The 27,855-nt window shown below is 36.5% G+C and overlaps 1 protein-coding gene across 1 annotated transcript in view; it reads right to left on the bottom strand.

Annotated features, from left to right (window-relative positions):
• Positions 1–1,770: 1,770 nt before the first annotated feature.
• LOC128648246 (hepatocyte nuclear factor 4-beta) overlaps positions 1,771–27,855 on the bottom strand; it is a 139,525-nt gene continuing 113,440 nt past the window's right edge. The window contains exons 5-10 of the mRNA XM_053700880.1: positions 22,350–22,505; positions 21,413–21,500; positions 13,200–13,352; positions 12,482–12,718; positions 11,328–11,450; positions 1,771–2,324 (exon numbers count right to left, since the gene is read on the bottom strand). Coding sequence (XP_053556855.1) covers positions 2,194–2,324; positions 11,328–11,450; positions 12,482–12,718; positions 13,200–13,352; positions 21,413–21,500; positions 22,350–22,505 — 888 coding nt within the window. The 3' untranslated portion in view covers positions 1,771–2,193. The remainder of the gene's footprint in view (positions 2,325–11,327; positions 11,451–12,481; positions 12,719–13,199; positions 13,353–21,412; positions 21,501–22,349; positions 22,506–27,855) is intronic.

The raw sequence follows: 27,855 nt of genomic DNA, 5'->3' as shown, positions 1-27,855 counted from the left end.
ATAATCTGAACTACCCCAGATCAGATGTGGTTATTCTCAGCAACCCTCACAGGGGCTGCCCTGGTGGAATTATCTTTAAAAAGGGTCTCCTATTGAAAGTAATGGAGATCGCTAGAAAGGGACACTTCATTCCATAGAGCGAAATTAGCAGTGAGCAGAGGGAGCACTTTGAAAATTAATCCTGCAGCCAATATAAATCACATTACGCTGTTTTCTACATATAGCATCTTATAATCACCTATATTTCCATATGCATGTGTTTTTATGTTAGCGTTATAAGTATTTTGAGTGGCTCGAGAAAAGCTTGTCACCTTTTAGTTTGCGAGAAAAAACTGTGAGATCTGTAATGTGAAAATCTTTACAGAATTATGCTGGGATTAGAGACAGTTTCATATACTCCCATGGAACGTCTATGTTCAGCCCATTTTGCAAAAAACAATTACTTTTTGTATTTTGTACTTATAAGTAAAAAATGTTGTGTGTTTTTTTTATCCAGTGTACTCAAATTATGATTTATACTGTGCATATTTAATATAATTTATTTCTGTGTGTTACATACAAATTTTACGTTTTAGATAAAATACGATTTTTGTTGAAGAATTTTATTACAATTTTTGATGCACCTTAACAATACAATTTTTTCCTGTGTATTTTTGTGTGAATGGTTCAATTATTCCGATTTTTAAAATACAAATTTTATTGTGCATTTTGTAATGTCTCATCCCATCCCCATACGAAAATGCGGTATACACCCCTTAGAGAGACGCCCTGTTTTCAGGGTAAAAAGTTGCATTAGATCATTCCACCAGAGAAATAAAAATACTGGTGAGCCTTCTTTAATAATCTCTCCAGCCCAGAGACCTTTAGATCATTGGGCCCTATGAGTCATCCTTCCCCTTGGTTAGTCTGCACCAGAGGATATGCACTTGCATAGCACTTCCTGTACCCAGAAGGTTTTTCTGTACAGTAACTCTATGGCAGCCATCTTGGAAACTTTGTAACCATATTGTTAAAGCAAATCCATACCCTTTTCTTAAATTGTGAGCCCTTTTCCATAAGGGACAGATAGAGGGGCCAGACCTGTAGAGATGCCCCTACTGATTGCAGGGTTAGATGGGCACCTGGTCTCAATGGAGACGTCTGAGACCTCTGTAGGTAAGCCCCTGAATGCAGCATAAACCATTAAAGCTCTCTGACAGCCAATGCGATTAAAGGAATTTAAAGATAAAATAGGTGTAGTAAAATAAATTGCATTATAGATTCATTATTTGTTTAATTTCCTAATTTAATTCTGAAAAATATGTTTTTTAAATTGAGAATTGGTAGTGCACACTTTACAAGCCTAGCTTTGCTGAATGTATATAGTTGTTCCTAAATGCAGTGGAGATTTAATAAGACACTGCCAAAGAATACATTTTTACTAGCAATATAACAATGGCCTGCCTTGTCTACTTTAGTAACAAACCCATATTGGCTCCTTCGTATAGGGTAAGTGTGGGTTTTATTTGGCCATTGTAAAACATTTTTAGTAACCAGGGTGTTAATCTATTAACACACTTGGCTTTTATAATAATTTATTACAACCCAACACAAAAGTCTTGTAATTGAAAGGGGTTTTTGTCCCTTTGACACCTTAGCTCCTGCAGGCCTCTAATAAAAGCAGCATTTCTTCAAGTATGCGCCCTAATGCAGTGAAAGGAAATGGTGAACCAGGGTAAAACACTGTGATGGCTCCAAGTCAAGTAGACTTTAAACTGAATGCATTTAAAATACTTTTTTCAAAAGATTTATTTTTAGAAAATATATCCATTATTTTGTCTGTTCATTTTCCATGTTCCTTTATTTTACAATTTAATGTTTGGATTTTTTTTTTCCGGAAAACGGCCTGAAAAACAAAAAGACTGATAATTAAATCATTAAATTCTGCTTTTAGTTTCCTCTGTATAACACTTTTGTTCTTGGACTGGTAGGTCATTACATATGTGTTCTTTAAATGAAAATAGCTGAAGATCTTCCAAGTTTTCCTGTAGGCCGAAACTTGATCTCTTGAAACTCTGTAAAACTTGATCATTGACTGAAAGTCCATTTCCAATTTACTTAATATATTTCTCACATTGGTTTGTTAGCGTTCCTTTAATAAACTCATAATACCAAAGGGGAAAAAGGTTATCTGCGCCTTTTTATGTATTTATTTTATAGAATCTCCTTTTTAGCAATAACTGTACGTGTCATTAAGGGAATTGAGGTGCCTTGGGCATTATTTAACTTGTATTCTTCACTGCTTGTATTGCCTTGTGAGGATGAAAGTGGAGTTTCTGAAGATGCTTTAAAAAAAGAGAAAGAAAGAAGAGAGAGAATTATTAAAAAAAAAATAAAAAAGTATCTAACATAAATGTGAAACAGTAGGGTTACAAAAATGTACTCCATCTTAATTAGATGGAGGAATTTGCATTTCATTTTAAAGGGACCATTTACACCTTATAATTACAAGACATCTCAGTTGTCTTGCTATAGAATGACAAATCAGCCAAGTTTAAACATTTTTAAAATAAATTAACACGTTACTGGCTGCATTTGTTTTTCAATAACTAAACTCCACCAACCGCTTGCCTTATTTAGAGTAGCAAATCCATGCATGGTCCTGCAGACAACAAGGCCAGCCATGGGCATATTGTTTGTATAAAGTGCATTGTTTTTCGGTTATCTTTTAAAGCCAATTAAGGAAATGTATGTAACAGGGTAAGGCTTGCAAAGTCTGCAGGGTGGTTTTCTAGGTCTGAGGATTAGAAAAGCCACACATTTTAGAGCTAAATTGAATGAAAAGGGGGCAAATTAAATAATAAAAGTATATTGCAAAATTGTTTTACTTTGCATAACTAAACCTATTTGATTAAAAAGCTCAAGGTGCTTAATGTCACTTTAAAGCCAGAAATATGAATCTTTATCATGATCTTGATGAAGATATATTATAATCAGCAGTCATGGTAAAAAGAGCAAATAATGTTATATTGTTCCTCCATTTTATTCAATAATATTGTCCTGTGTTATCTGGCGAATAGCTTGCACAGTGGCAAATACATCTTCAGTTAAAGGGACACTGAACACAAAAATGTTCTTTTGTAATTCAGGTAGAGCAGGAAATTTTAAGCATCATTCTAATTTACTCCTGTTATCAAATTTTCTTCATTCTCTTGGTATCTTTATTTGAAATGCAAGAATGTAAGTTTAGATGCCGGCCCATTTTTGGTGAACAACCTTGGTTGTCCTTGCTGATTGGTGGATAAATTCATCCACCAATAAAAAATTGCTGTCCAGAGTCCTGAACCTAAAAAAAAAGCTTAGATACCTTCTTTTTCAAAGAAAGATAGCAAGAGAACAAATAAACATTGATAATAGGAGTAAATTAGAAAGTTGCTTAAAATTGCATGCTCTATCTGAATCACAAAAGAAAAAAATTGGGTTCAGTGTCCCTTTAATGACAGTGCAGTTTATGCATTCATTCATTCATTTGCCACAAAAAAGTTGACTTGCTTTGAAGATCATTTTAAAATGCTTTTATAAATTGTGTTAGCTGTCTTTCCCAAAAAAACAATTCCCACCCATTGTTGCTGCTGTGCAGTATGGCGAGCTTGGCAAGAGCAGTAGGAATAACTTAAAGGGACTGGACATCAACCCTAAAAAATTATTTCATGATTCAGATTGAACATACAATTTTAATGAACTTCATTTTCTTCTTATACTTTGTTGAAAAGCAGGAATGTAAGATCAGGGGTGTGCACGTGTCTGCAGTACTATATGGCAGCAGTTTGGCAACAATGTTACACATTAGCAAGAGCACTAGATGGCAGCACTATTTCCTGTCATATAGTGCTCCAAACGTGCACACTACCTATCTAGATATCCCTTCAACAAAGAATAACATGAGAATGAAACAAATTTGATACTAAAAATAAATTGGAAACTTTATTAAAATTGTATTCTCTATCTGAATCATGAAAAAAAAATAGGTTTCATGTGCTTTTAAAGGGACAGTCTAGTATAAATTAAACTTTCATTATTCAGATAGGACTTTTAATTTTAATCAACTTTCCAATTTACTTTTATTATCAAATTTGCTTTTTTTTCTCTTGGTATTCTTCATTTAAACTAAACATAGGTAGGCTCCTATGCTAATTTCTAAGCCTTTGAGGGCTGCCACTTATCACATGCTTTTAAATCTCTTTTCAACACAAAGAGACAGAAAGTACACGTGGGCCATATAGATAACACTGTGTTCAGGCACAGGGGGTTATTTAAGATTTAGCACAAAACAATGCTAAATGCAAGACAATAGATAATAAACAGTCACAGTCATGTGATCAGGGGGCTGGAAGAAGGTTCCTAGATACAAGGTAATCACAGAGGTAAAAAGTATTGCGTATCTCTCAGACTTCCTGCTATCTCTGTGACACTCCCAAACTGGTTGGTATGTCCAGTTGCCCATCTTTTTTTTCTATTTAAACACTGACTTCTTTAAGGGAAAACTAATTCTTCTCAACTTTTCTCAGAGAATGTTCACTTTATCATCCCTTACCTTTCAGTCTGGAGTAATTATATAAAAATGTTGGAATTATGTGTACAAGAATGTTCTAGTTTATAAATAAATGACTGTATAGCAGCATTTTGCTTAGAGCACAAATGAGTATAGTGTGTGACTTCTGGCAGATCATCAGCATTATTCACATTTTGCCAGTGTAACTAGAAGGCCTTTATAAAAAACAAAACCTTAAAGGTAGTTATATACTTCAGAACCACTTATATTTATTTTGAATGTGGCCTGGCATGGCACTTAAGACATCGTTGTGTCTCCAAGTTGAGTGATCCTTGTGGTCCAACTAAATTTATAGAAAATCATGTGACTGGGACATCAACTCAGCTTTTAATATTAATGGAAAGTGTAATTTGTCTTGTACTTTTATGCATTAAAAATGTTTAAAATGCAATAAAGAAACACATACAAATTACATACAAAGGCAGATTATTGTCAAACTTGCTTTCAGCCAGCACATCTTCCTCTCATTAGTGTTTAGTTTTCAACGGGAGGGAGATAGGATTAACCAGAACAGCCTATGAACAGATGCACCAGATGGAGCACAGCACAGTAATTCATGGGATATTAAAACCCATTTTTTTTTTCTCGTGATTTAGATAGAGCATGCGATTTTAAACAACTTTATAATTCCCTTGTATTATTAATGCTTCTTTGTTCTCTTGCTATCTTTGGTTAAAAAGCAGGAACGTATGCTTAGGAGCTTGTCCATTTCTGGAGCACTATACGGCAGCAGTTTTGCAAGAATGTTATCCATTTCAAGAGCACTATTTCCTGCCATGAAGTGCTTTAGATGCCTACCAAGGTATCTCTTCAACAAAGAATATCACAGGAATCCTATAATATAAAAGGCCAAGTGTGTTTGTCCGAAGCTGTCATGCGCAGTAGAGACAGCACGAGGACAAACACACCTGGCCTTAGAGTCCCTACCTGATCTGCTGTTTGCAGCGGTGCGGGCAGAAGTGGGCATGGCCATGTGTGAGCGGGAGCGTGACCAGGCGTGACGCGGGCGGGACAGTGCATGACGGGGGCGGGGCCGAGTGTGATGGTGGCGGGGCCGGGCACGGTCGCACATGCAAGATAGAGGGGAGAGAGATAGAGAGGGGGAGAGAACAAAAGAGATGGGAAAGAGCTAAAGATAGGATAAGAGAGGGGGAGAGAGAGAGCAAAATAGAGGGGGAGAGAGAAAATAAGAGGGGAGAGAGAGAGCAAAATAGAGGGGGAGGGAGAAAATAAGAGGGGGAAAGAGAGAGAGCAAAAGAGTGGGGAAGAGAGAGAGCAAACAAGAGGGGAAGAGAGAGAGCAAAAGAGAGGGGAAGAGAGAGCGCAAAAGAAAAGGGGGAAAGAGAAAGGGGGGAGAGAGAGGGGGGAGAGAGAGAGCAAAAGAGAGGGGAAGAGAGAGAGCAAATGAGAGTGGAAGAGAGAGTGCAAAAGAAAAAGAGGAGAGAGTGAAAAAGAAGAGGGAGTACAGAGAGAGGGGGGAGATAGAGAGAGGAGGGGAGAGAGAGCAAAAGAGGTGAGAGAGAGAGCAAAAGAGGTGGGAGAGAGAGCAAAATAGAGGGGGGAGAGAGAGCAAAAGAGAGGGGGAGAGAGAGAGCAAAAGAGAGGGATGGAGAGAGAGAGCAAAAGAGAGGGGAGAGAGAGCAAAAGAGAGGGGGGAGAGAGAGCAAAAGAGAGAGATGGAGAGAGAGAGCAAAAGAGAGGGATGGAGAGAGAGAGCGCAAAAGAGGGGGGGGGGAGAGCGCAAAAGAGAGGGGGGAGAGCGCAAAAGAGAGGGGGGAGAGAGAGGGCAAAAGAGAGGGATGGAGAGAGAGAGCAAAAGAGCGGGATGGAGAGAGAGCAAATGAGAGGGGAAAGAGAGAGCAAAAGAGAGGGGAGAGAGAGAGCAAAAGAGAGGGATGAAGAGAGCGAGCAAAAGAGAGGGATGGAGAGAGAGAGCAAAAGAGAGGGGAGAGAGAGAGCAAAAGTGGGGGAGAGAGAGAGCACAAAAGAGAGGAGGGAGAGAGAGCGCAAAAGAGAGGGGGGGGGAAAGAAAGTGCAAAAGAGGGGGGAGAGAGAGTGCAAAAGAGGGGGGAGAGAGAGCGCAAAAGAGAGGGGGGGAGAGAGCGCAAAAGAGGGGGGAGATAGAGTGCAAAAGAGAGGAGGGAGAGAGAGCGCAAAAGAGAGGGGGGGAAAGAGAGCGCAAAAGAGAGGGGGGGAAAGAGAGCGCAAAAGAGAGGGGGGAAAGAGAGTGCAAAAGAGGGGGGAGAGAGAGTGCAAAAGAGGGGGGAGAGAGAGTGCAAAAGAGAGGGGGGAGAGAGCGCAAAAGAGGGGGGAGTGAGAGCGCAAAAGAGAGAAGGGAGAGAGAGAATGCAAAAGAGAGGGGGGAGAGAGAGAGCGCAAAAGAGAGAGGGGGAGAGAGAGCAAAAGAGAGGGGGAGAGAGCAAAAGAGCGGGATGGAGAGAGAGAGAGCAAAAGAGAGGGGGGGAGAGAGCGAGAGAGAGCAAAAGAGAGGGGGGAGAGAGAGCAAAAGAGAGGGGAGAGAGAGCAAAAGAGAGGGATGGAGAGAGAGAGCAAAAGAGGGGGAGAGAGAGAGCGCAAAAGAGAGGGGGGGAGAGAGCACAAAAGAGAGGAGGGAGAATGCAAAAGAGAGGGGGGGAAAGAGAGTGCAAAAGAGGGGGGAGAGAGAGCGCAAAAGAGGCGGGAGAGAGAGCGCAAAAGAGGCGGGAGAGAGCACAAAAGAGGGGGGGAGAGAGCGCAAAAGAGGGGGGAGAGAGAGCGCAAAAGAGAGGAGGGAGAGAGAGAGAGCGCAAAAGAGAGGGGGAGAGAGAGAGCAAAAGAGAGGGATGGAGAGAGAGAGCAAAAGAGAGGGGAGACACAGAGAGAGCAAAAGAGAGGGGGGAGAGAGAGCGCAAAAGAGGGGGGGGAGCGCAAAAGAGAGGGAGAGAGAGAGAGCAAAAGAGAGGGATGGAGAGAGAGAGCAAAAGAGAGGGGAGAGAGAGAGAGAGCAAAAGAGAGGGGGGAGAGAGAGCAAAAGAGAGATGGAGAGAGAGAGCAAAAGAGAGGGATGGAGAGAGAGAGCGCAATAGAGGGGGGAGAGCAAAAGAGAGGGGGAGAGCGCAAAAGAGAGGGGGGAGAGAGAGAGCAAAAGAGAGGGATGGAGAGAGAGAGCAAAAGAGCGGGATGGAGAGAGAGAGCAAATGAGAGGGGAGAGAGAGAGCAAAAGAGAGGGGGGAGAGAGAGCAAAAGAGAGGGATGAAGAGAGCGAGCAAAAGAGAGGGATGGAGAGAGAGAGCAAAAGAGAGGGGAGAGAGAGCAAAAGTGGCGGAGAGAGAGAGCGCAAAAGAGAGGGGGGAGAGAGAGCACAAAAGAGAGGAGGGAGAGAGAGCGCAAAAGAGAGAGGGGAAAGAGAGTGCAAAAGAGGGGGGAGAGAGAGTGCAAAAGAGGGGGGAGAGAGAGCGCAAAAGAGAGGGGGTGAGAGAGCGCAAAAGAGGGGGGAGATAGAGCGCAAAATAGAGGAGGGAGAGCGCAAAAGAGAGGGGGGAAAGAGAGTGCAAAAGAGGGGGGAGAGAGAGTGCAAAAGAGGGGGGAGAGAGAGTGCAAAAGAGAGGGAGGAGAGAGAATGCAAAAGAGAGGGGGGGAGAGAGAGCGCAAAAGAGAGAGGGGGAGAGAGAGCAAAAGAGAGGGGGAGAGAGCAAAAGAGCGGGATGGAGAGAGAGAGCAAAAGAGAGGGGGGAGAGAGAGAGCAAAAGAGAGGGGGGGAGAGAGAGCAAAAGAGAGGGGAGAGAGAGCAAAAGAGAGGGAGGGAGAGAGAGAGCAAAAGAGGGGGAGAGAGAGAGCGCAAAAGAGAGGGGGGGAGAGAGAGCACAAAAGAGAGGAGGGAGAGCGCAAAAGAGAGGGGGGAAAGAGAGTGCAAAAGAGGGGGGAGAGAGAGTGCAAAAGAGGGGGGAGCGAGAGCGCAAAAGAGGGGGGAGAGAGAGCACAAAAGAGAGGGGGGAGAGAGCGCAAAAGAGGGGGGAGAGAGAGCGCAAAAGAGAGGGGGAGAGCGCAAAAGAGAGGGGGAGAGCGCAAAAGAGAGGGAGGGAGAGAGTGCAAAAGAGAGGGGGGAGAGAGAGCAAAAGAGTGTTGGGAGAGAGAGAGAGCACAAAAGAGATGGGAGAGAGAGAGAGCGCAAAAGAGAGGGGAGAGAGAGCTCAAGAGAGAGGGGGAGAGAGAGAGCGCAAAAGAGAGGGGGGAGAGAGAGAGCACAAAATAGGGGGAGAGAGAGAGCAAAAGAGAGGGGGAGGGAGAGAGCGCAAGAGGTGGGACCGCTGTACTGCAGAAAATGGCCCGTGTGAACGGGCTTTAGGACTAGTTAAGTATAATGTAATGATAGAACATAGTAACATAGTAGATGAGATTGAAAGAAAAAAACTTTATTGAGTTCAACCTATACAAATGTTAATATACTTACAATAAAAGCTCCAGTTGAGCATAAATGTATCCAATTTGAAAAGGTGACCCATTTAACACAAGCAATCATATCCTTGAATTCTGTTTCTAACCAGAAATTCATCTAAACCATTTTTCAATGTATCTAAGGTATCAGCATTTACTACCTCCTCAGGTAATGAGTTCCACAATTTCATTGCTCTTACAGTGAAAAAACATTTACGTTGCAGGAGATTAAATTTCCTTTCCTCCAACTTAAAATTGTGACCTCTTGTTACAAACTATTTTCTTGGAATAAACAGAGTTTCCGCCATCTCTGTATATGGGTCTTGAATATATATTATATAAAGTAATCATGTCACTTCTCAAGAGCCCTTTTTTTCTAGAGAAAACAGACCCAGTTTAGCTAACCTTGATTGTCTATTCCCCTTATTAGTTTTGTGGCCCTTCTCTGAACTTTTTCTAAGCCTGCAATGTCTTTTTTCAAGATTAGTCCCCAGATATGCACTCCATACTCAAGTTGAGGTTTTACCATGGATTTATAAAGTGACAGAATAATGCTTTCCTCACATAAATACTTCTTTTAATACACGCTAGCATCTTATTAGCCTTAAAAGCCACTGCCCTACATTGTGCACCCATCTTTAGCTTGTTATCTATTACTACTCCCAAATACCTTTCCTCTTCTGTTTTGCTAAGTCTAGTCTTGTTTAAATAATAGGTTGCCTGCTTAATTTTTTATTTCCAAATTGTAAAACCTTGCATTTTCCAGTATTAAATCTAATTTTCCATTTACCTGCCCATTCTTTTAATTTTTGTATATCCCCTTGTAAAGCAATTTCAATCTGCACTGACCTAATGAATTTACACAATTTTGTATCATCTGCAAAAATAGAGATGTTGCTATTTAATCCTTGCTCCAAGTTAATAATAACAATATTAAAAAGAACAGGGCCCAGTACTAATCCTTGGGGACTCCACTGATTACATTTGTCCAATCTGAATATGATCAATTTACTACTACTCATTGCTCCCTTTCATTTATCCAGTTATTTATCCATGCGTTAACATTTTCAGCTATTTTGCAGTCTCTTCATTTGTAAATTAATCTCTCATGTGGCACTCATGTGGTAACTCCTTTGCAAAATACAAGTATATCAAATCAACTGATTCCCCTTTATTTTTTTTTTATCACTCCTGCTAGTACTCCACTCATAATCTAGCCCTAAATAAGAGCCTTAGATTTAAAGTGATAGTAAATCCTAGCGTTTATGAAACTCTAGGATTTACCAGTGGAACAAATAAAGAGGACTTTCAGTCATGAAGTATAAAATACTGCATGCTGAAAGTTCCATTATTTGTCTAAAGCGTTCACCGCACTGACCTCCTCAGGTAGCCCACGGCAGAATGCTATTTTGCTTTGAGGTGCACGCTATTGGCTAAGATCACTAACAGCAAAATAGCGTTGTACCATGGGCTGCCTGAGGTACTCAGCGCAGTGAACGGTTCAGACAAATAAAGGAACTTTTAGCATGAATTATTTTATTCTTTATGACTGAAACAAACGCTAGGATTTACTATCACTTTAATGCATAGACTTGGAGTGGATAGTAGTAGCCTTATTTTTTAAATTAATTTACATACTTCATTGTCAGCCATATGTCAGCCATATGTCAGCCAAAACGTAAATGCACATGTTCAATGTAGTTTTGCTCTCCGGCTTTTGCACAAAAGCACACATTCTTAATGTAACATTGCATATCAGCTTCTGAAACCTAATTAACAACAGAAGGCTAAACATAGCTAACCCTCAAGGTTTTAAGTATGTAGCAGTAATAATGCTGACTGACAGCACAAATACACAGATATTTTTGTCGGTGATGTTTATGTTTTATTCATTTATTTATTTTTTTCTAAGAAAAAGCAAGAAAATCTAGCAACATTTGCCAGTTCATATTTTATAATCTGGAACACTGTTTTTGCTCAGTTTCTGCCCATACTTGATCCTTTGTATGGTCAATGATAGCCTGAGCGGCCTAGTGATTAATCACATTATACTAAGTGTGTGTGCTGCCCTTCTTTTTAGTGGTATTGGAAATAGAACATAGAGGCAGTTTCCTCTATGCTTCAGTGACCAGCTTGTCCCTGCAAACACTTTGGCTTTAAAATGGAAAAAGAAAGTAGTTTTGATGATACAGCATACCTTATAATTAGATAATACTTCACGTTATCACATTTTCCTCATTCTGGATCTCAATGCTCAAGTTTAGGATTCTTTTTATGCCAAGATATTTATAATGCCAAGTACAATGTGAAACGGAATACTTACCGGACGATACACTGTGTATCACGGAGTGAAGGTTGCTGGAATGAACTGCGTGTCCTGGAATTAATTCTAGGCTCAAGCTGGAATGTCCTAAATGCCCATACTGTCCTCCATCCATGGCTGCTCCTACATGACAATGTGATAAAACAACACTTAAAGGGACAGTCAAGACCAAAAAAAATATTTCATTTTTCAAATAGGGCATGTAATTTTAAACAACTTTCCAATTTACTTTTATCAACAATTTTGCTTTGTTCTCTTGGTATTCTAGTTGAAAGCAAACCTAGGAAGGCACATATGATAATTTCTAAGCCCTTGAAGGCCGCCTCTATTTGATTTACTTTTCAAGGCAGGGGAGAGCTAGCTCATGTAGGCCATATAGATAGCATTGTGATAACGCCCATGGCTAGTGGCAGACACTGCACTAATTGGCTAAAATGCAAGTCAATAGATAATAACTAAAAGTCATGTGATTAGGGGCGGTCAGAAGATGCTTAGATACAAGTTAGTCACAGAAGTAAAAAGTATATTAATATAACAGTGTTGTTTTTGCATAACTGGGGAATGGGTAACATAGGGATTATCTATCTTTTTAAACAACAAAGATTCTGGTGTTGACTGTCCCTTTAAAGCCCAGATTACAAAGAACCCTGTTCTATTTCTGAACAGGACAATGGGCAAATTATCCCTTTAATGTCCCCTAAAGGGCCATTAAATTACAAATTGGACTGCCATTATTAACGTTCCAATTGATTTCTATTGTCAACTTTACTTTGTTCTTTTGTAAACCTTGATTGAAAAGTACACCTAAATAGGCTCAGGAGCATACATTTGTGTTGAGCGGTGAATGACAGCAGTAGTGTTTGCAATAACGTATAACACTGTTATAAATATTGTTGCAAACAATGCTGCCATATAATGTTCATATGCTCCTGTGCCTGCCTAGTTATGCTCTTCAACAAAGGATAACATGAATACAAAGTTGACTATAAAATATATTTTTTTAATTACAGAATCATGAAAGTTTAATGTTGACGTTCATCTCCTTGTTATATTCAGGTTTAATAAAGGTTTTCAGCACCTATTGAAATTTGTTTTTAAAGTGTTCTTTGTCTATTATTGTATTTGTCTCTTAGTATGTAAGAGTGAAATCTCACCTCCCAGTAGCATCTCTTGCAGTAAGCTGTCAACTCGAGCTACTCCAAAGAGCTTTGCAAACTGGACCTGCTCAATCATCTGCCATGTAATACTCTGTAGCGGCGGGAGTAGGAGGAGTATGTCGCTAAACCTGCCTCTCGAATCGTATTGACGATCATTAATGTAATCTTCTAGGTTGACTTGCACCTGGAACCTCATGTTTTTCACCTTGGCAGGATCACTCAAACCTTTACAATCTGAGAAAACACAAAGGCGAGATTCCTATCAAATGGCTTCAACATTAGGATCACACTGGGCAAAGGGAGCATAAAACTATGCAAGAAAGTTTTGCAGATAAGCACAAAATCACTTCTTATGTGGTTTGATCAAGGTATTTAAAATCTATCCTAGAGGGCCACAGACAGACCAGTTTTTGTAATAAACAGGCCTATTATATTTTTATTATAAAATGTTTATAGTATAAAATATTGATAAATGTGTATTACAAACCTTAGTTGTTTTTACAGAGAACACTGGACACCATCTTGGCAAAGAGTTTGCTGTCAGCTCCACTTCTGATACAAGCATAAGTGCTGCGAAATTTCTTTACTTCTAATGCACGAGTCTGCTTGATCCTGTCTACCTGTCAGTCCTGCCACTTTCTTTCAACAAGTGATTTTTTCTGACTCATAAACATAAGGAATCTCAAGATATATATTTTACTATAAGCATTCTTACCAGGATCAAAGAATAGAATTGCTTTAAGACAGGCATATTCATTTTCATCAATCTCAATTTCTCTTAGAGGTTTCACCAACTCATCCAGAATCCGTGTAGCAACACGAGCGATCTCCAGCTCTGGGCAATGCATTGGAATGATAAAATCATTGCCTGTAATTGAGAAAACACGAACACTATTTTCTGTTGTCAATGTGGGAACATAAACATCATCACTACAGATTTCAACCAAAACATGATTCTTTAGGACTTCAAAGGGGGCATTAAAAGCAGTTTCTATCATGCATAAGAACAACAATTAAGCATATTTAAATAGTTAATTGCACAAAAAGGTTGAATAAAAACGTTTTAATCTAGTTAAATGGTCATTCATTTTTGTACATATGCAGAGCTTTTATCAGCAGATTACTGAATTGCTAAAGATCTGCCTAGAAAATAGATATTTTTTAATTATTTAAAACTGTCACTTTATTAGAGATGTGCTTTTGTTTTGTTACAAATGCAAATTTGTAATGAAAACGGATATGTTTTGTTTTTCGCTAAGCAAATATCTGAATCAATGCACCTATAGAATTGAAAGAAAATGAAAAAATACTTAGTAATATTTGTTCTGAATTTGTTGGCAATCGAAAAAAGTTTACACTTTATTGATGCTGCACATAGTACTAACAAATTACTTACAAAAGCATTGCTCAGTAAGTTCATTTGATCTCCTTTGATTTTGCCAAATTTGAGCTAGCTCTAAACATGTTTGTGCCCTGCTCTAAGCAATCACTGTTTACTATGTAGCTGGTTCCTGAAGTTTGCTGCATTTGTCTACAGAAAAAAACATTGCAGTGTTGTTTCATTTTCGTTGATTAATAATTAATTCATATTGCAGTGTTGTTTCATTTTCATTAATTAATAATTCATATTGCAGTGTTGTTTCATTTTTATTGATAAATTTGTTTATTAATTTAATAAATTTGTGTGGAATGACTTTAATTTCCCTTTAATTATAAACTGAAACTATCCAGAAAGTAAGTTTCATTTGTACAGGGATGCCTAATTGTCAAAAAACTAAATCCAATATTAAATTGCCCATAAAACACATACACATATCCTTTAATAGGTTTTGTCTATTTAAAATATTTTAATAAAAGCTAAATTTGGTGTCACAATGCATGCATTTTGGGTTTATGAGGAGCCTGTCAGTGCACCTAAATATAACTCAGTAAGTGAACCAGGTGCCACTGGATAGATTTACTTGAAATTTGAAATTTTGAAGATAGGGCACGGTACATATACTTATATTGAGCTTTTATACAAATTGCATGAAACAGCAGTTTCCAAAACAGCCAATTGTATTGTTAAAATAAATAACAAAAATAAATTGGTAACAATAAATGGAAAGACAGAATTATATGGATGCATGATTATTAGGTAATAATGAATTTTCCTAAAATTTGGAATATGTTTTGTTTGGCAATTACTACATTATATTGAACATTTGAAATGATTCTAGTAGTTACACCATTTTAAGTTAAAGGGACAGTCTACACTAAAATTATTATTGTTTAAAAAGATAGACAAGGCCTTTACTACCCATTCCCAGCTTTGCACAGTCAACATTTGTATATTAATATACTTTATAACATTTAAAACTCTAAATTTCTGCCTCTTATCACATGCTCTTTATTTGCTTTTCACAACATGAGACTGCTAGTTCATGTGGTCCATATAGATAACGTCTTCACGCCTGAGAAGTTATTTAAGATTTAGCACAACACGGTATTAAATGCAAGTCAATAGATATAATAAATAAAAAGTCATGTGATCAAGGGGGTGTCAGAAGAAGCTTAGATACAAGGTAATCACAGAGGTAAAAAGTGTATAAATATAACTGTGCTGGTAATGCAAAACTGGGGAATGGGTAATAAAGGGATTAGCTATATTTTAATACAATGCAAATTATATCGTAGACTGTCCCTTTAAGTAGTTTTAAAAATATATATATTTAAAGGTAACTTTTCTAGAATATTAACTTTGGATTGATATAACTAATTTGTTCTTTTTTTATTAATTAGGTTGGGCAGTCACTACACTTCAAATTGATTAGAAGAGCCATGTTAAAGGCTTCTCCTAGGTTTCCACTGGTTGCTTTTTTACAAATTCAAATCCATTCTAATCCAGCTCTCAAAGGTTCTTACATAATTATTGGATTTATCTAATTCGATTATCTTGACCAGTGTGAAATACCTAAGACAAGGCTGTTTGTTTGATTTGTTTGTGTGTTCAACATATTAGAGTTTAAGAAGACGTAAGGATCTAGTTATATCAATACACACTGTACATTTTTTAAACTATGCTTGATTTTTTAACTTTAAACAAAGCTGCCATCTTTTTAAACTGATTTTCAAACTTGTTGAAAACAATCCTATATTTATTTAAAGGGACATGAAACCCAATTTTTTTCTTTCATGATTTAGAAAGAGCATGCAATGTTTAACAACTTTACTTCTATTATCTCATTTGCTTTATGCTCAGTAGCTGCTGATTGGCTGCTGCACATAGATTCCACATGTGATTGGCTCACCCATGTGCATTACTATTTCTTCAACAAAGGATATCTAAAGAATGAAGCAAATTAGATAATAGAAGAAAATTGGAATGTTGTTTAAAATTGTATTCTCTATCTGAATCATGAAGGTAAATTTTTGGGTTTAGTGTCCCTTTAAGGGACAGTAAACTCAAAAACATATTCTCAATAAAATGTTTAACGATGTGTAGTGAAACAAATTGGCCATGCACATTCATTATTTATTTTGTCTTTTTTTTCTTTAATTAAAGTCTCAAAATGGATTTTCCACTCCCACTAGAGAAGCTAGAGCACATTCTGAGGAATGCAGAATCCTGACCCTCCTACATACTGTACATTGATTGGCTGATATGTGATGCAGAATAAAAAATACCACAGGCTTCTGCCAGCTTACGCTGGCCGGATGTACAACTGTAAGTAAATCAATCCACAACTGTGATATCCCTTAAAAGCTTGGAGAGCCTTCCAGTGGCAGATCCAGCCACACAAGCAATATCAGCCACACAAAAAAAAGCTAACTCAGATCGTGGACTAAATAAAAACAAGATATTTATTGAAATAATATTTAAAATATATACTGTAGATAAATAGAGTTCTCAGAAAGGTTTTCTCTAATTGTCTGTATATTTTAAATATTTTTTCAATAAATATCTTGTTTTTTTTTAGTTCATGCTCTGAGTTAGCTTTTTTTTGTTTGACATATAATATGTGCTGTAACTCATTTATATCAGTCCCTACACTCAAGATGCTATTTGAGGGTTTGTGTTAATGAACTGTAAAACAATGCAAATTGTGTTTAAAAAAGACAGTTTTAAAAGATTTCAAATGTATGCACATCTTTTGCAATATAGTAATTAATGAAAATGTGACTCTGTCAGTTTAATTTAATTTTTAGAAAGTGTTGAAAGTCGCGGCGCTGTGTCACCTCCAGGGAACCAAGCTGCCCATGTCCTCTGAGTCAACCTTGTTTCTTTCACCTCCAAAATAAAAGAGCTCACAATAGTGTAGCATATTTCAGACAATGTGGTAGGCGCACAAACTGGTTATACTCACGAGATTGCAGTTAAAATAAGCCTTTTATTAAAATCATCACAAAGGTGTCTTCAGGTGCAGCTTCAGGTTTTATTTAAAATACAGCTCAACGCATTTTGGCTAAAAGAAGCCTTTATCAAGAGCATAAAGTTAAAACAATTTCTGGAACAAATGGTTATAGCCTAGCAATATTCACAAACAAATTTATAGTCTCAAAACCCTGCCTGCCTTCTTCAAGACACACCCATCCACAGGTCTGCTGAATTCAGCTTATATTAGGGCTGTATCCAATTCCTCTCTTTTTCTATCAGGAAGTGTAGAAATATACCAATGAAATTCAGTATGCCAGATGCCTTAAATACATTTATATGTTTACACTTCCCGCATAAAAAGCTTCCATTCTGGGATCAACAGACCTATAGTGTCTTTATGTTGATAATCTCTTTACATTGATAATATCTCACTATATAATCTGTATCAAAAACAATATGTGCTTGGAAACATATGTGTTATTAAACATTCATTTGTGCAGCATAAATCAAACTATACAAATGATGATGAATCACATTAGCTATTGGTACAAGGCAAAAGTTGTGCCACTAATAAACATCTTATTATTGCGATCTCTGTTAACATCAATATTAAACGTTAAAATCACTATAAAGATAGGGACCAATCTACAGAAATAAACATCGGTCAAATGTCCTTGCGTCAACCAATAAAGAATGGATGCAGCCCAAAACCTCTTGTATATTAAACAACCTAACTGGTTTTTATTCATGCGGAAACTGCAAGGCCTGTGATTATAAGAAATATTCTATTAAATCATTAGTTTCCACAGTAACAGGTAAGCAGTATAACATCAACATTTTTATCAGTTGTAAAACCACTATGTAATATACCTGCTGACCTGTGGCTGTGGGGTACAATATTTAGGCCAAAGGTCTAGATTCCTTAAGACCAGGATTTTAAAACATTTTAAAAAAAATAGAGAAAAATAAATTAGATCAACACTGCAACTGTTGTAATAAATGTAATACTAACATTAAATGGGTAGGGATCGAGAAAGTAAAACAGTCATGGAGAGGAGGGAGCTTAGAATCCCTTCTGTTGAAAAGAGAAATGTGGTGGATATTTGATATCAAGAGCTATGGTGAATGGGGGTTAAATAAGGATACTAAGGTAGCAGCTTTCTTATAAAGAAGCAGCTTCCTTATAAAGGGAGATTTAGACTATCAATGCCCTTTAAGATTAGTATGTTTTTATGAAAGATGTGTTTTTAACTACCAAGGTTGTCTAAGTTCTTCTCCTCAGTAGCCAGTTAATAGCTTTTGAGGATTTATTTATTTTACTATTGGTTTGTTGGTGGGGATTGAAGGAAAATAGTTCTATACAGGTTTTGAAAATTATTCTATATGTTTAAGAACAAGTAACATGCTGTCCTGTTTTCCCTAATGAACAGAATTTATTATTCTGCTTGTGATAATGATAAGCTTTACTATAGATTATAATATCATACATTAAGGCTTTTTATAGCAGCCTTTCAGTGAACATTTGCTGTTTTGACTTTACTGGTTTTTCTGTTTTTTTGATACTTATATGGTATTGCTATTTATCTCGCTTTGACCTTTTTGATCAAGTTAATTCAATTTTTGTATTGTTTATGTTGCATCTCTAACTTGTCCCTCCTTTTATATTGCCATTTGTACACCTAAATAGCAGACAATATCACTCTATTGAATTGGGACTTCTAAATGCTACGGGAGCGATATGTTCAGTGTTTCCATTGGGAGAAAGAGGACTTAAGATTGTGATAGTGCAGTGATTATCACATCCCCTTGCACAAGGTCCTGGGATCAAGACTGAGTGGGACTACCGATTTCTTCATTGGTTGACGCAAGGACATTTGACCAATGTTTATTTTTGTAGATTGGTCGCTATATTTATAGTGATTTTAACGTATAATATTGATGTTAACAGAGATCGCAATAATAAGATGTTTATTAGTGGCACAACTTTTGCCTTGTACCAATAGCTAATATGGTTCATCCTCATTTGTATAGTTTGATTTATGCTGCACAAATGAATATTTAAATAGCACATATGTTTCCAAGCACAGATTTTTTTTTATACAGATTATTTAGTGAGATATTATCAATGTAAAGAGATTATCAACATAAAGACACTATAGGTCTGTTGATCCCAGAATGGAAGCTTTTTATGTGGGGAAGTGTAACCATATAAATGTATTTAAGGCATCTGGCATACTGAATTTCATTGGTATATTTCTACACTTCCTGACAGAAAAAGATAGGGATTGGATACAGCCCTGATGTAAGCTGAATTCAGCACACCTGTGGATGGGTGTGTCTTGAAGAAGGCAGGCAGGGTTTTGAGACTTTAAATTTGTTTGTGAATATTGCTAGGCTATAACCATTTGTTCCAGAAATTGTTTTAACTTTATGCTCTTGATAAAGGCTTCTTTTAGCCGAAACACGTTGAGCTGTATTTTAAATAAAACCTGAAGCTGCACCTAAAGACATTTTTGTGATGATTTTAATAAAAGGCTTAATTTAACTGCAATCTCATGAGTATAACCAGTTTGTGTGCCTACCACATTGTCTGAAATATGCTACACTATTGTGAGCTCTTTTATATTGGAGATGAAAGCAACAAGGTTGACTCAGAGGACGTGGGCAGCTTGGTTCCCTGGAGGTTACACAGCGCCGCCACTTTCATCACTTTCTGCTTCTATACACGGTTTGGGAGAACCGGGGCTGGCAGCGAGCACATGAAGGGAAGTGCTAACATTGCTTCATACTTTATCCTTTCTAATAATTTAATTTGTAATCTGAACCATCGGTTCAACTAAATAAAATGATTAATAAAAATGACTGTTTCATATGCTGTTTACAGTGTTCAAAAAGTAATTTAAGTTTAAAGTCATACAAAAAATATAAAAACACTCCTTGCCAGATTACGAGTGGATCGGTATTTAACGCTCTCACTTTCGCACTAACTCCGCTAGAAGTAATCTTTTTGCAAATCATGTAGCGCTCCTATTATAAGTTAAAAGTAAAAAGGTTTCACTTGCTCACTAACCCAACGCACAAAAGGTAGAAGTTAGAATATTGCGTCCACATTAGGGTATTCCCCCATAGAAGTCAATGGAGCAAAAAGAGTTCAAACCTAATCGCATATTCTCAAGTGCGCTAACCCAACATGAAATATGAATATTTTACATTCCAATGTTCTTCACATAGCAGAATATGTTCTATTTATTCATAAATAAATATTTCTACATATATCTAAAGGCGCAAATTGAACCGGCGGAAACCGAGGACCACCTGTGTATATATATATATATATATATATATATATATATATATATATATGAATGATTATATATAGGTGTAGATAGATATATGCAAATATATAAAGGAATATTTATTTAAAAATACTTAGAACATATTTATTATTGTGAAGAAAATTAGAATGGGAAATATTTACAGTAAATACACAGTATAACATTTTATTAAATATGAATATTGCACAAATGTGCTTTTTATGTTTTTATCTACTTGACTGGAAAGGGCTCCAATGCACATATACAAACACACATATATATATATATATATATATATATATATATATATGCACACACACACACACACACACACACACAAACAAGTACATAAATACATATGTACATAAATATTATACATATTCATACATATTTAGACATGTACAGTATATATATATGTACCTCTATGTTAAAGCTTTTTGCCTGCCTTTTTTTTTTAGCACCTGAGACTTCATATCTTTGAGCCCTTATAACTTTTTTTGTGCAACCATTTTTTTTAAATAACTTTTATTAGTGTTATTATGAGTGTAACTGTACTTTTCAATGTATTTTTGATGTAGTTACCAGAGCTCTGAGGTTACGATATCTCGACGTGCGTTAACTTCAATTCCGCTCAGGTTCAATTTGTAATATGAGTATTATATCTGATGCGCTCAAGTAGCCGTGATAAACCAGATATCACTTGCGCGTAATTCGTAATCTGGACCTCTATATTTTATTGTTGTTATGATTGAATATGGTTCATGTTACATGTATCAAAAATGTTAAAAAAATGTTTTGTTCTGTTTAGATTTAAACATCCCCTCAAATAATAATTAATATTTAATGATATTAATATATTTACCTGTATTTTTCTTCTTCATTAAGTATATAAAAAAATATTTGTTTATACAAGTTTCCTACATCTAGTATACATACAAAAATATATCATACATTTTTCTGAAGATTTCTAAGAAATTGTGTCATATACAGTTATTTATTTTGTTGATGTTGTTTTACGCACTGTATATAAAATGAAATATTTATTAATTGAATGGCATGGTGTAAAGTATGTTGTTGTGAATATGTTGTTAGTGGTCAAGAGTGGTGTGACAAAAATGTTAAGAGGATACAAAGGTTTTAAGTTTTTGAGTGTTCAAATTCCAATTTAAGCTCTGATATTCATTATATATATATATATACTGTACATACACGCACATACACACACACACAAAATACACAGTATTTAAAGTATCTTACCAAGCAACAGGAAATCTTTGTATGGAAGTGATCTTTTAGCCACTCCTAGAAGGAGATGTGCTCCAGCATGTGCCCTCAGTAATGCCACCTGTAATAGTCCATACAAGCATGTATATCAGCATTTATTTACTGGTAGATACCTGGGTATTCTATTCAGTTCAGGTTAATGAAAACATTGCCTTTTGTAAAAAAAAGTGTTACAATTCAAATGCAGCCATTTAATTACATTTTAAATACAGCATTTAATATTGCTGTGTTGTGCTAATAACATTCCCATGGTATAGGTATGAGAAGACTTTCTTTGTGCACTTTTTAAACTTGGAATATTGTGTGATATGATTATAGCCAGTAACTAATATAAATAGACTGATAAACACCTTCAGCTGTATTGTGACCTTACACATACAGGCTGATCTTATAGGAGACTGTGGTTATCTGTTGACCTCCATAAAGATCCAGTTAATATTGTACCTGTAGAAAGTAGGTGGGGCCATGATTGGACATCAGATAAAACCCCCGCCATGCACCCACATCAGACATTAGATAGTATCATTGTTTACTGCTGTTTCCCTTATTCATAAGCCCACATCATATTTTAGATAGAAAATATAGCTCTACAGTGATTTTCTGCAACATGCCTATATCACAACTCAAATCAGAACCATGGACCTGCAACCTAAGCTATATGCCCTAATCACACCTAGTTTAGACCACAGGGCAATAAAGCTTCTGTCAGATAATACACTCATCACACTATGGTTCTGCATATGTCTATAGAGCCCTTTCAATAAAGATTAGAGAGATGAGTGAGCTCTAGTGAAATGGGAATTAAAGAGATTAGGGTGTTTTAGATGCCAGTGGACACTGATTAATATCTTTTAAATCAAATCTGTTCACTAAAACATGACCCAGTGTTAATATCTTCTTTAGAAGTTACCTGATCATCTAAGGGTAGCTCACAGAAGGCTGGGATATATTTTGCCCATTCCACCAGGAGTAGAAGTTGTTGTTTCATGGACTCACAAACATCATTGATAGTTGCAACTTTCTTCATGGAGATGTCAGTGCTATGAGAAGGACTTGGTGATGAGTACTAAATAAGAAATGCAACAGATAACAAGAAATAAGATATCATCTAATGTCCATCAAGAATACTAAAATGGGCGATGTGTTTTAAAATGATTAGAATATAGAATAGCAATCCTATGGATGTGGATGGAAGAAATACAGAATCTTTGAAATATGCGTAGGGCACCTGAATGGTAGGAATATAACTTTAAATAAGAGATTAATTTTGTCTGCAAACCAAATTATTCCTGGTTTTAGATATAAGTATAACTGTTGCTTATACAATAAATATATGCTCCCTTTTGGGGAGACAACCTTAAATCTGAATTTATAAACCCAGGAGTCAAGTCAAGCGGGAACGCATGGGAACGGAGTTCCTGCACTATTTTTGCAGTGCAGGAACTTGATTTATAAAGCTGTTCGCCCGTCTACAACTGCAGGTTCTCACAAGAGAACCTACAGTCAGTATTTATCAGGCAGCAGTCATCAGACCGCTGCTTCCTATCCTCAGTCTCCCCAGTCTCATCCGACAGAAATAGCAAAATAGCGCTCTTGTGCAATGCTGAATTCCGACAATGGAATTCTGCCCTCCATAGGCGAGCTGCAGTGGACAGGGGAGCATATGTCCGCCATTGCTTGATAAATCGAGCCCTAAGTGGGTGAAACTCAGTGACAGAGGAGTAGTTTCAGGCCCAAAGGCAACCATTCAACCCTTCATTGGTTTTAATTTGCTTTTATTAACCAAAATGTATGTGTACATATATATATATATATATATATATATGTATATATATATATATATATATATATATATATAAACAGTGTGTATGTGAAGGTAAGTGTGTGTGTTTGTGTAAAATAATATTTATTGTAAGCGGGATGGAAGTCTAGGTGAGTTCCCACACTTTTTTTTGTAGGACTTAACCACTGTATAAACCCAATTATGAGCATATTTATTAGTCCATAAGACATTTACTAAAAGTAAAACTAATAATATCTATGATCTCTTGAATTACCAAAGGCAGCTCTTCATGTCAAGGGTTAAGAACCCATAGGATGAAACAAAAGTGCTGAACCTTTTTCAGATTATGTGCCAAAATCTAATGATTTCTCTTCCAGGCAGGTGATGTCATGTATGAAAAAAGGAAGGTGTGTGTGACACAGAAATCCTATATATAACAAAAGTAGTTTGTGGAGGGTGCTGAGTGCTAAAAGTAATGAGTGAATGAGAATCAGAAAGAAGCACCTATAGCAGCACTTGCTTAAAGAGAGTATAGAGGGAATGGACCCCTACGTTAAAATATAACTTTTAATGATAATCATAACTAATAAAAACCCTTAGAAGACGGTTAACATATAGGACAAACAAAATTAAAAACAGCACAAAAGGTAGCCTACATATAACAACCTATAGGTAGTAGTTATACCAAGTTTAACCGAAAACTGGGATGGATAGATGGACCCTCAATAATGATATGTACATTTTTATACCATATAATAGAAGGGACACAGTCCCAAATAACTGTTAGAGGGGCAGCTAGTCCAGTAGAGGGTATCCAGTAACCAACCCAGAGTAAACAGCCTAATCCGAGTGTGGAACAATTTTCACACAAACGAATAATACTAAGGTAATCCTTAATAAACCATAGTGAGAGGTGATATACCCAGAGTAATTAGTTAACAAAGTTATAAGTATTAAAGAGCAAAAGTATTAGGCTAAATTAGCAACATATGTGGAACAAATTTCACACATAAAGGTTGTATATAGTAGGTGGTGGTCGCCTGATGCACATTTTACAGTAGCTTTCTCAAAGGCGAACAGGATGTAGGGCTACCAAATCTTGAATAGCTTATCATGACCTATCAGAATGGGGTATAGCGTATATACACCCATTTTTAAAAATGGTGATGTCGTGCCAACATAATTTTTTTTGCACACCACTTTGGGCAAGCGTATCAAGGTTCATGATACAGCTTATGGTTCACTAGATTCTACTTCCTTCCTCTTGCAAAAAAATCTCAATGCAGAATGCTGGTTATTTTCAAGGTAAAATTAAAGCATCACCTTATGGTTTTTGGTGACAATTGTTTTTGGAGGAACACAGGTTTGTTCTCAGTGCACTTCTTCAATGTTTTCTGCATCATGGGAACAACATTAGTAACTAGCTCTCATTGATATGGCACAATGATTTATTTTCATAGAATATTAAATATTACATTTTATTATTTCAACATAGCTACCATTATATAAATGGTAAATAAGGATTGAAAGAACATGCTTCCTAAATAGCTTACAATCTAAAAAGATAGTTGAGACAAAAAATGGGAGAGTAACTAGTGTGTGAATTGATTGAAAGTCATGTAAGTCATGTTCTTTTGATTATTTGGAAAATTGGTCTCAGATGAGTGATAAACTTATAATGTTATGTGGTATGGTTCTCTGAGGGTTAAAAGCTGTCGGGAGAGTGACTGAGGAATAAAATTCCACATGATTAGTGGAGATAGAAAAGGGTGTTGATGAGATGTTTTGAGAGACATACATCAGAAGCATAACAAAGGAGGTGGTAAGAGTGTTAAAGAAATGAGGGGTGTAATGAACATTGTAGGTGAGAGTTATAATTTTGAAGATAGTGGAAACCAGTGTAGGGACTGGCATATAGAAACAGTGGAGGATGAACAATCTGTGAAGTGGATAAGATAGTTGGAGACATTCTTTTAAGAGGTAAACCAACAGTTGTAAAGGTTTGATATGAGGAGGGACTGCACAGAGACTTGTTTCTGTGTTTTGAGTGAGAATTACGTGAAATTTGATAATGTTATACAGATGGAAACAGCAGGCTTTGCTGAGAGATTGCATGTGAGAGGGGGTTAAGGTGAGGACAAAAACACAGAACTATTGCACTTACCATGCTACCAAATGGAAAGTGCATGCATCGTGTCTTCAGTATCAACACCTTACTGGATGCAGTTTCCTGGAGAGGTACCAGAAGCAGTGTCTTTGATCTAACACCAAAATTTGCCACCAGTCTAGTGAGCCTCAACACTCAGTCCATCCTCCATGTGTAACATATAGTTCCAAACAGACAGACTTAATTAAAATTCTTCTTTATTGGTTCAAAAAAATAAAACCATAACAAAAACCTCAAATGCTTGATGCCCTTCATTGGGGTATTTATTATGGGAATTCTGTTATGGTTTTATTTTTGTACCAATAAAGAAGAATTTTAAGAAAGTCTGCCTGTTTGTGACTCTATGTTATACACAGAGGATGGACTGAGTTTGGAGGCTCACTAGACTGGAGGTTAAAGGTGAGGATAGGGTCAAATAGTACCCTAAAGTAGTAAAAGTAAGGTGAATGTTATAGTGGGGTTGTCATCAGTGATGTTGATTAGGTGATGGAATGTTGATAAAAGGGGTATCGGTTAAATTTTTTTACAGTAAGAAACTCTGTTGCAAGATTTAAGATTGTATTAAAGAAAATATTTAGATTTAGGTGTGGTCAGTATTGCTGTGGTAATGGTACACAAAGAGAATTTTTCGATTTAGAACAACAGAATGCATAGAACTGAGCCTTGGGTACACTTACATATACCAGGAGTGGTGGTGAGAAGGTCCCAGAGAATGATACAATAAAACAGTGGTTAGTTCTGGGAAGATACAATCTATTATAGGGCAAAATAACACAGGCCAAAAGGGTGGAGAATGTTTACTTGGATAGGGTGTTCAAACACAGCAGAGAGATTTAGGAGAAAAGGTAGTGAGAATTGTTTGTTGGCTTTGGCAATGTGCAAATACTTCTTGAATTAGGGCAGTTTTAGTAGAGTGTTGCATTCAAAAGGAAGGAAGAAAGGACATGTTCAATAGAATGTCTGTGAAATGGCTGTAAACCAGTTAATACTTTATATAGAGTTAAGAGGAAGTAGAGAGATTGGGTGGAGGTGTAGTAGAGCTGGGTTAAAGGAAGGCTTTCTTCAAGATGGGTGTACATGCTTAAAATGGGATGGAAATGTGCCAGGTAAGGTGAATATATGGATAAGAACTAGAGTGAGAGTGGCAGAGATGGAGGTGTGATGGCCAAGTGAACAGTTTGTTAGGTGAGAGGAAAATAGAAGGATGGTGAGCTCCATACAATGAAGTGTTTTTTTTTCTAACTATAGAATAATTGCTAAATATAACCTCTATATACTAAGTTGGGATTATGTGTAGCAGTATGTGGATGGTTATTGCATGATAGTGCAGAGATAAATAATTTCTGGTGTACTGTAGAGAATGGTATACATATATTGTGTTATTTAGTATTAAACTCAGGGATTAGTATGTTGTAACTGATTTAGAAACAAATTTTATTTTGGAAATAAATAAAAAATTAATTAAACAGATGTAAGAGTGCACCCTGGGCGTCAATGCATGGATAGAATTTACTTGCACTTATTATAGTTTATTTTATGTTTACTTTTTCTCCCAGGGTGTCATGACATTTACATAACAACCACAAGGTAGCGCTCCTTATCCTTAATAGCTTTTACTTTACATTCTGCTCTTCCAAATCCAAAAGGTCCTTAAAAAAACAAATAGTTTGCTGTTGTCACTATTCACTTTTCTTTTTAATAAATTTGGAAGCAGATGAAAGCAGTTTTCCACAGCACTTAGAATGGACTATGAATTCTGACATTGCACAGATAACTGTAAATGTGTTCCAACTAAAGACTCGTTTCATAGGAGTTTATACAGCATCTGTTAGTTTTAACTACTGTGCTGCCAAAGAGTTGTGTATAAACTAATATTTGTATTTTATTTGTATAGGACATCACTAGCAGTAACAACAGCATTACAATTGTACTAGAAACCCAATCGTTTAATATAGTGAGTTGAATTTTAATTTTTTTTAGTATGAAAAATTGAGTTTCATATTATATCAAAGCATTCCCACAAGCCAAACACTGTATCTACTTTTTCAGACAATAACAAACCATTCAGAAACATGGATTGCTCTCCTTGCAGTGGTGAAAACGAAAGCTTGTAAACATTAACAGTTTGTTCAAAATAATATATGCTCATTGTATTTGAGTATGCAGGAACTTAACTTTTTTAAATATGTAAAACATTTTTTAAATGAATGATGGAAAATTGATATTTTAGAACTTATAAATCTAAAGTTGACAAATCATATATTTCTGTTTGCAATAATGAATTAAGTGAAATATTCAAGACATGCAATTACATGTACAGAAATTCATAGCTCAAGGGAGCCAACTTTCACAACTCTATTGATAAACTATTACAAAATTATTCTTATACAGTACTAGAGCAACCAAAATATAATAGGGATGATTATAATCTTTTAGAAAAATATATTAACTGATTTATCCACAAAA

This window comes from Bombina bombina, chromosome 1 (genome assembly GCF_027579735.1).
Source record: "Bombina bombina isolate aBomBom1 chromosome 1, aBomBom1.pri, whole genome shotgun sequence".
NCBI lineage: Eukaryota > Metazoa > Chordata > Amphibia > Anura > Bombinatoridae > Bombina > Bombina bombina.
Note: the sequence above shows the minus strand (reverse complement) of the source record. Positions and strands in the feature narration are given on the sequence as shown.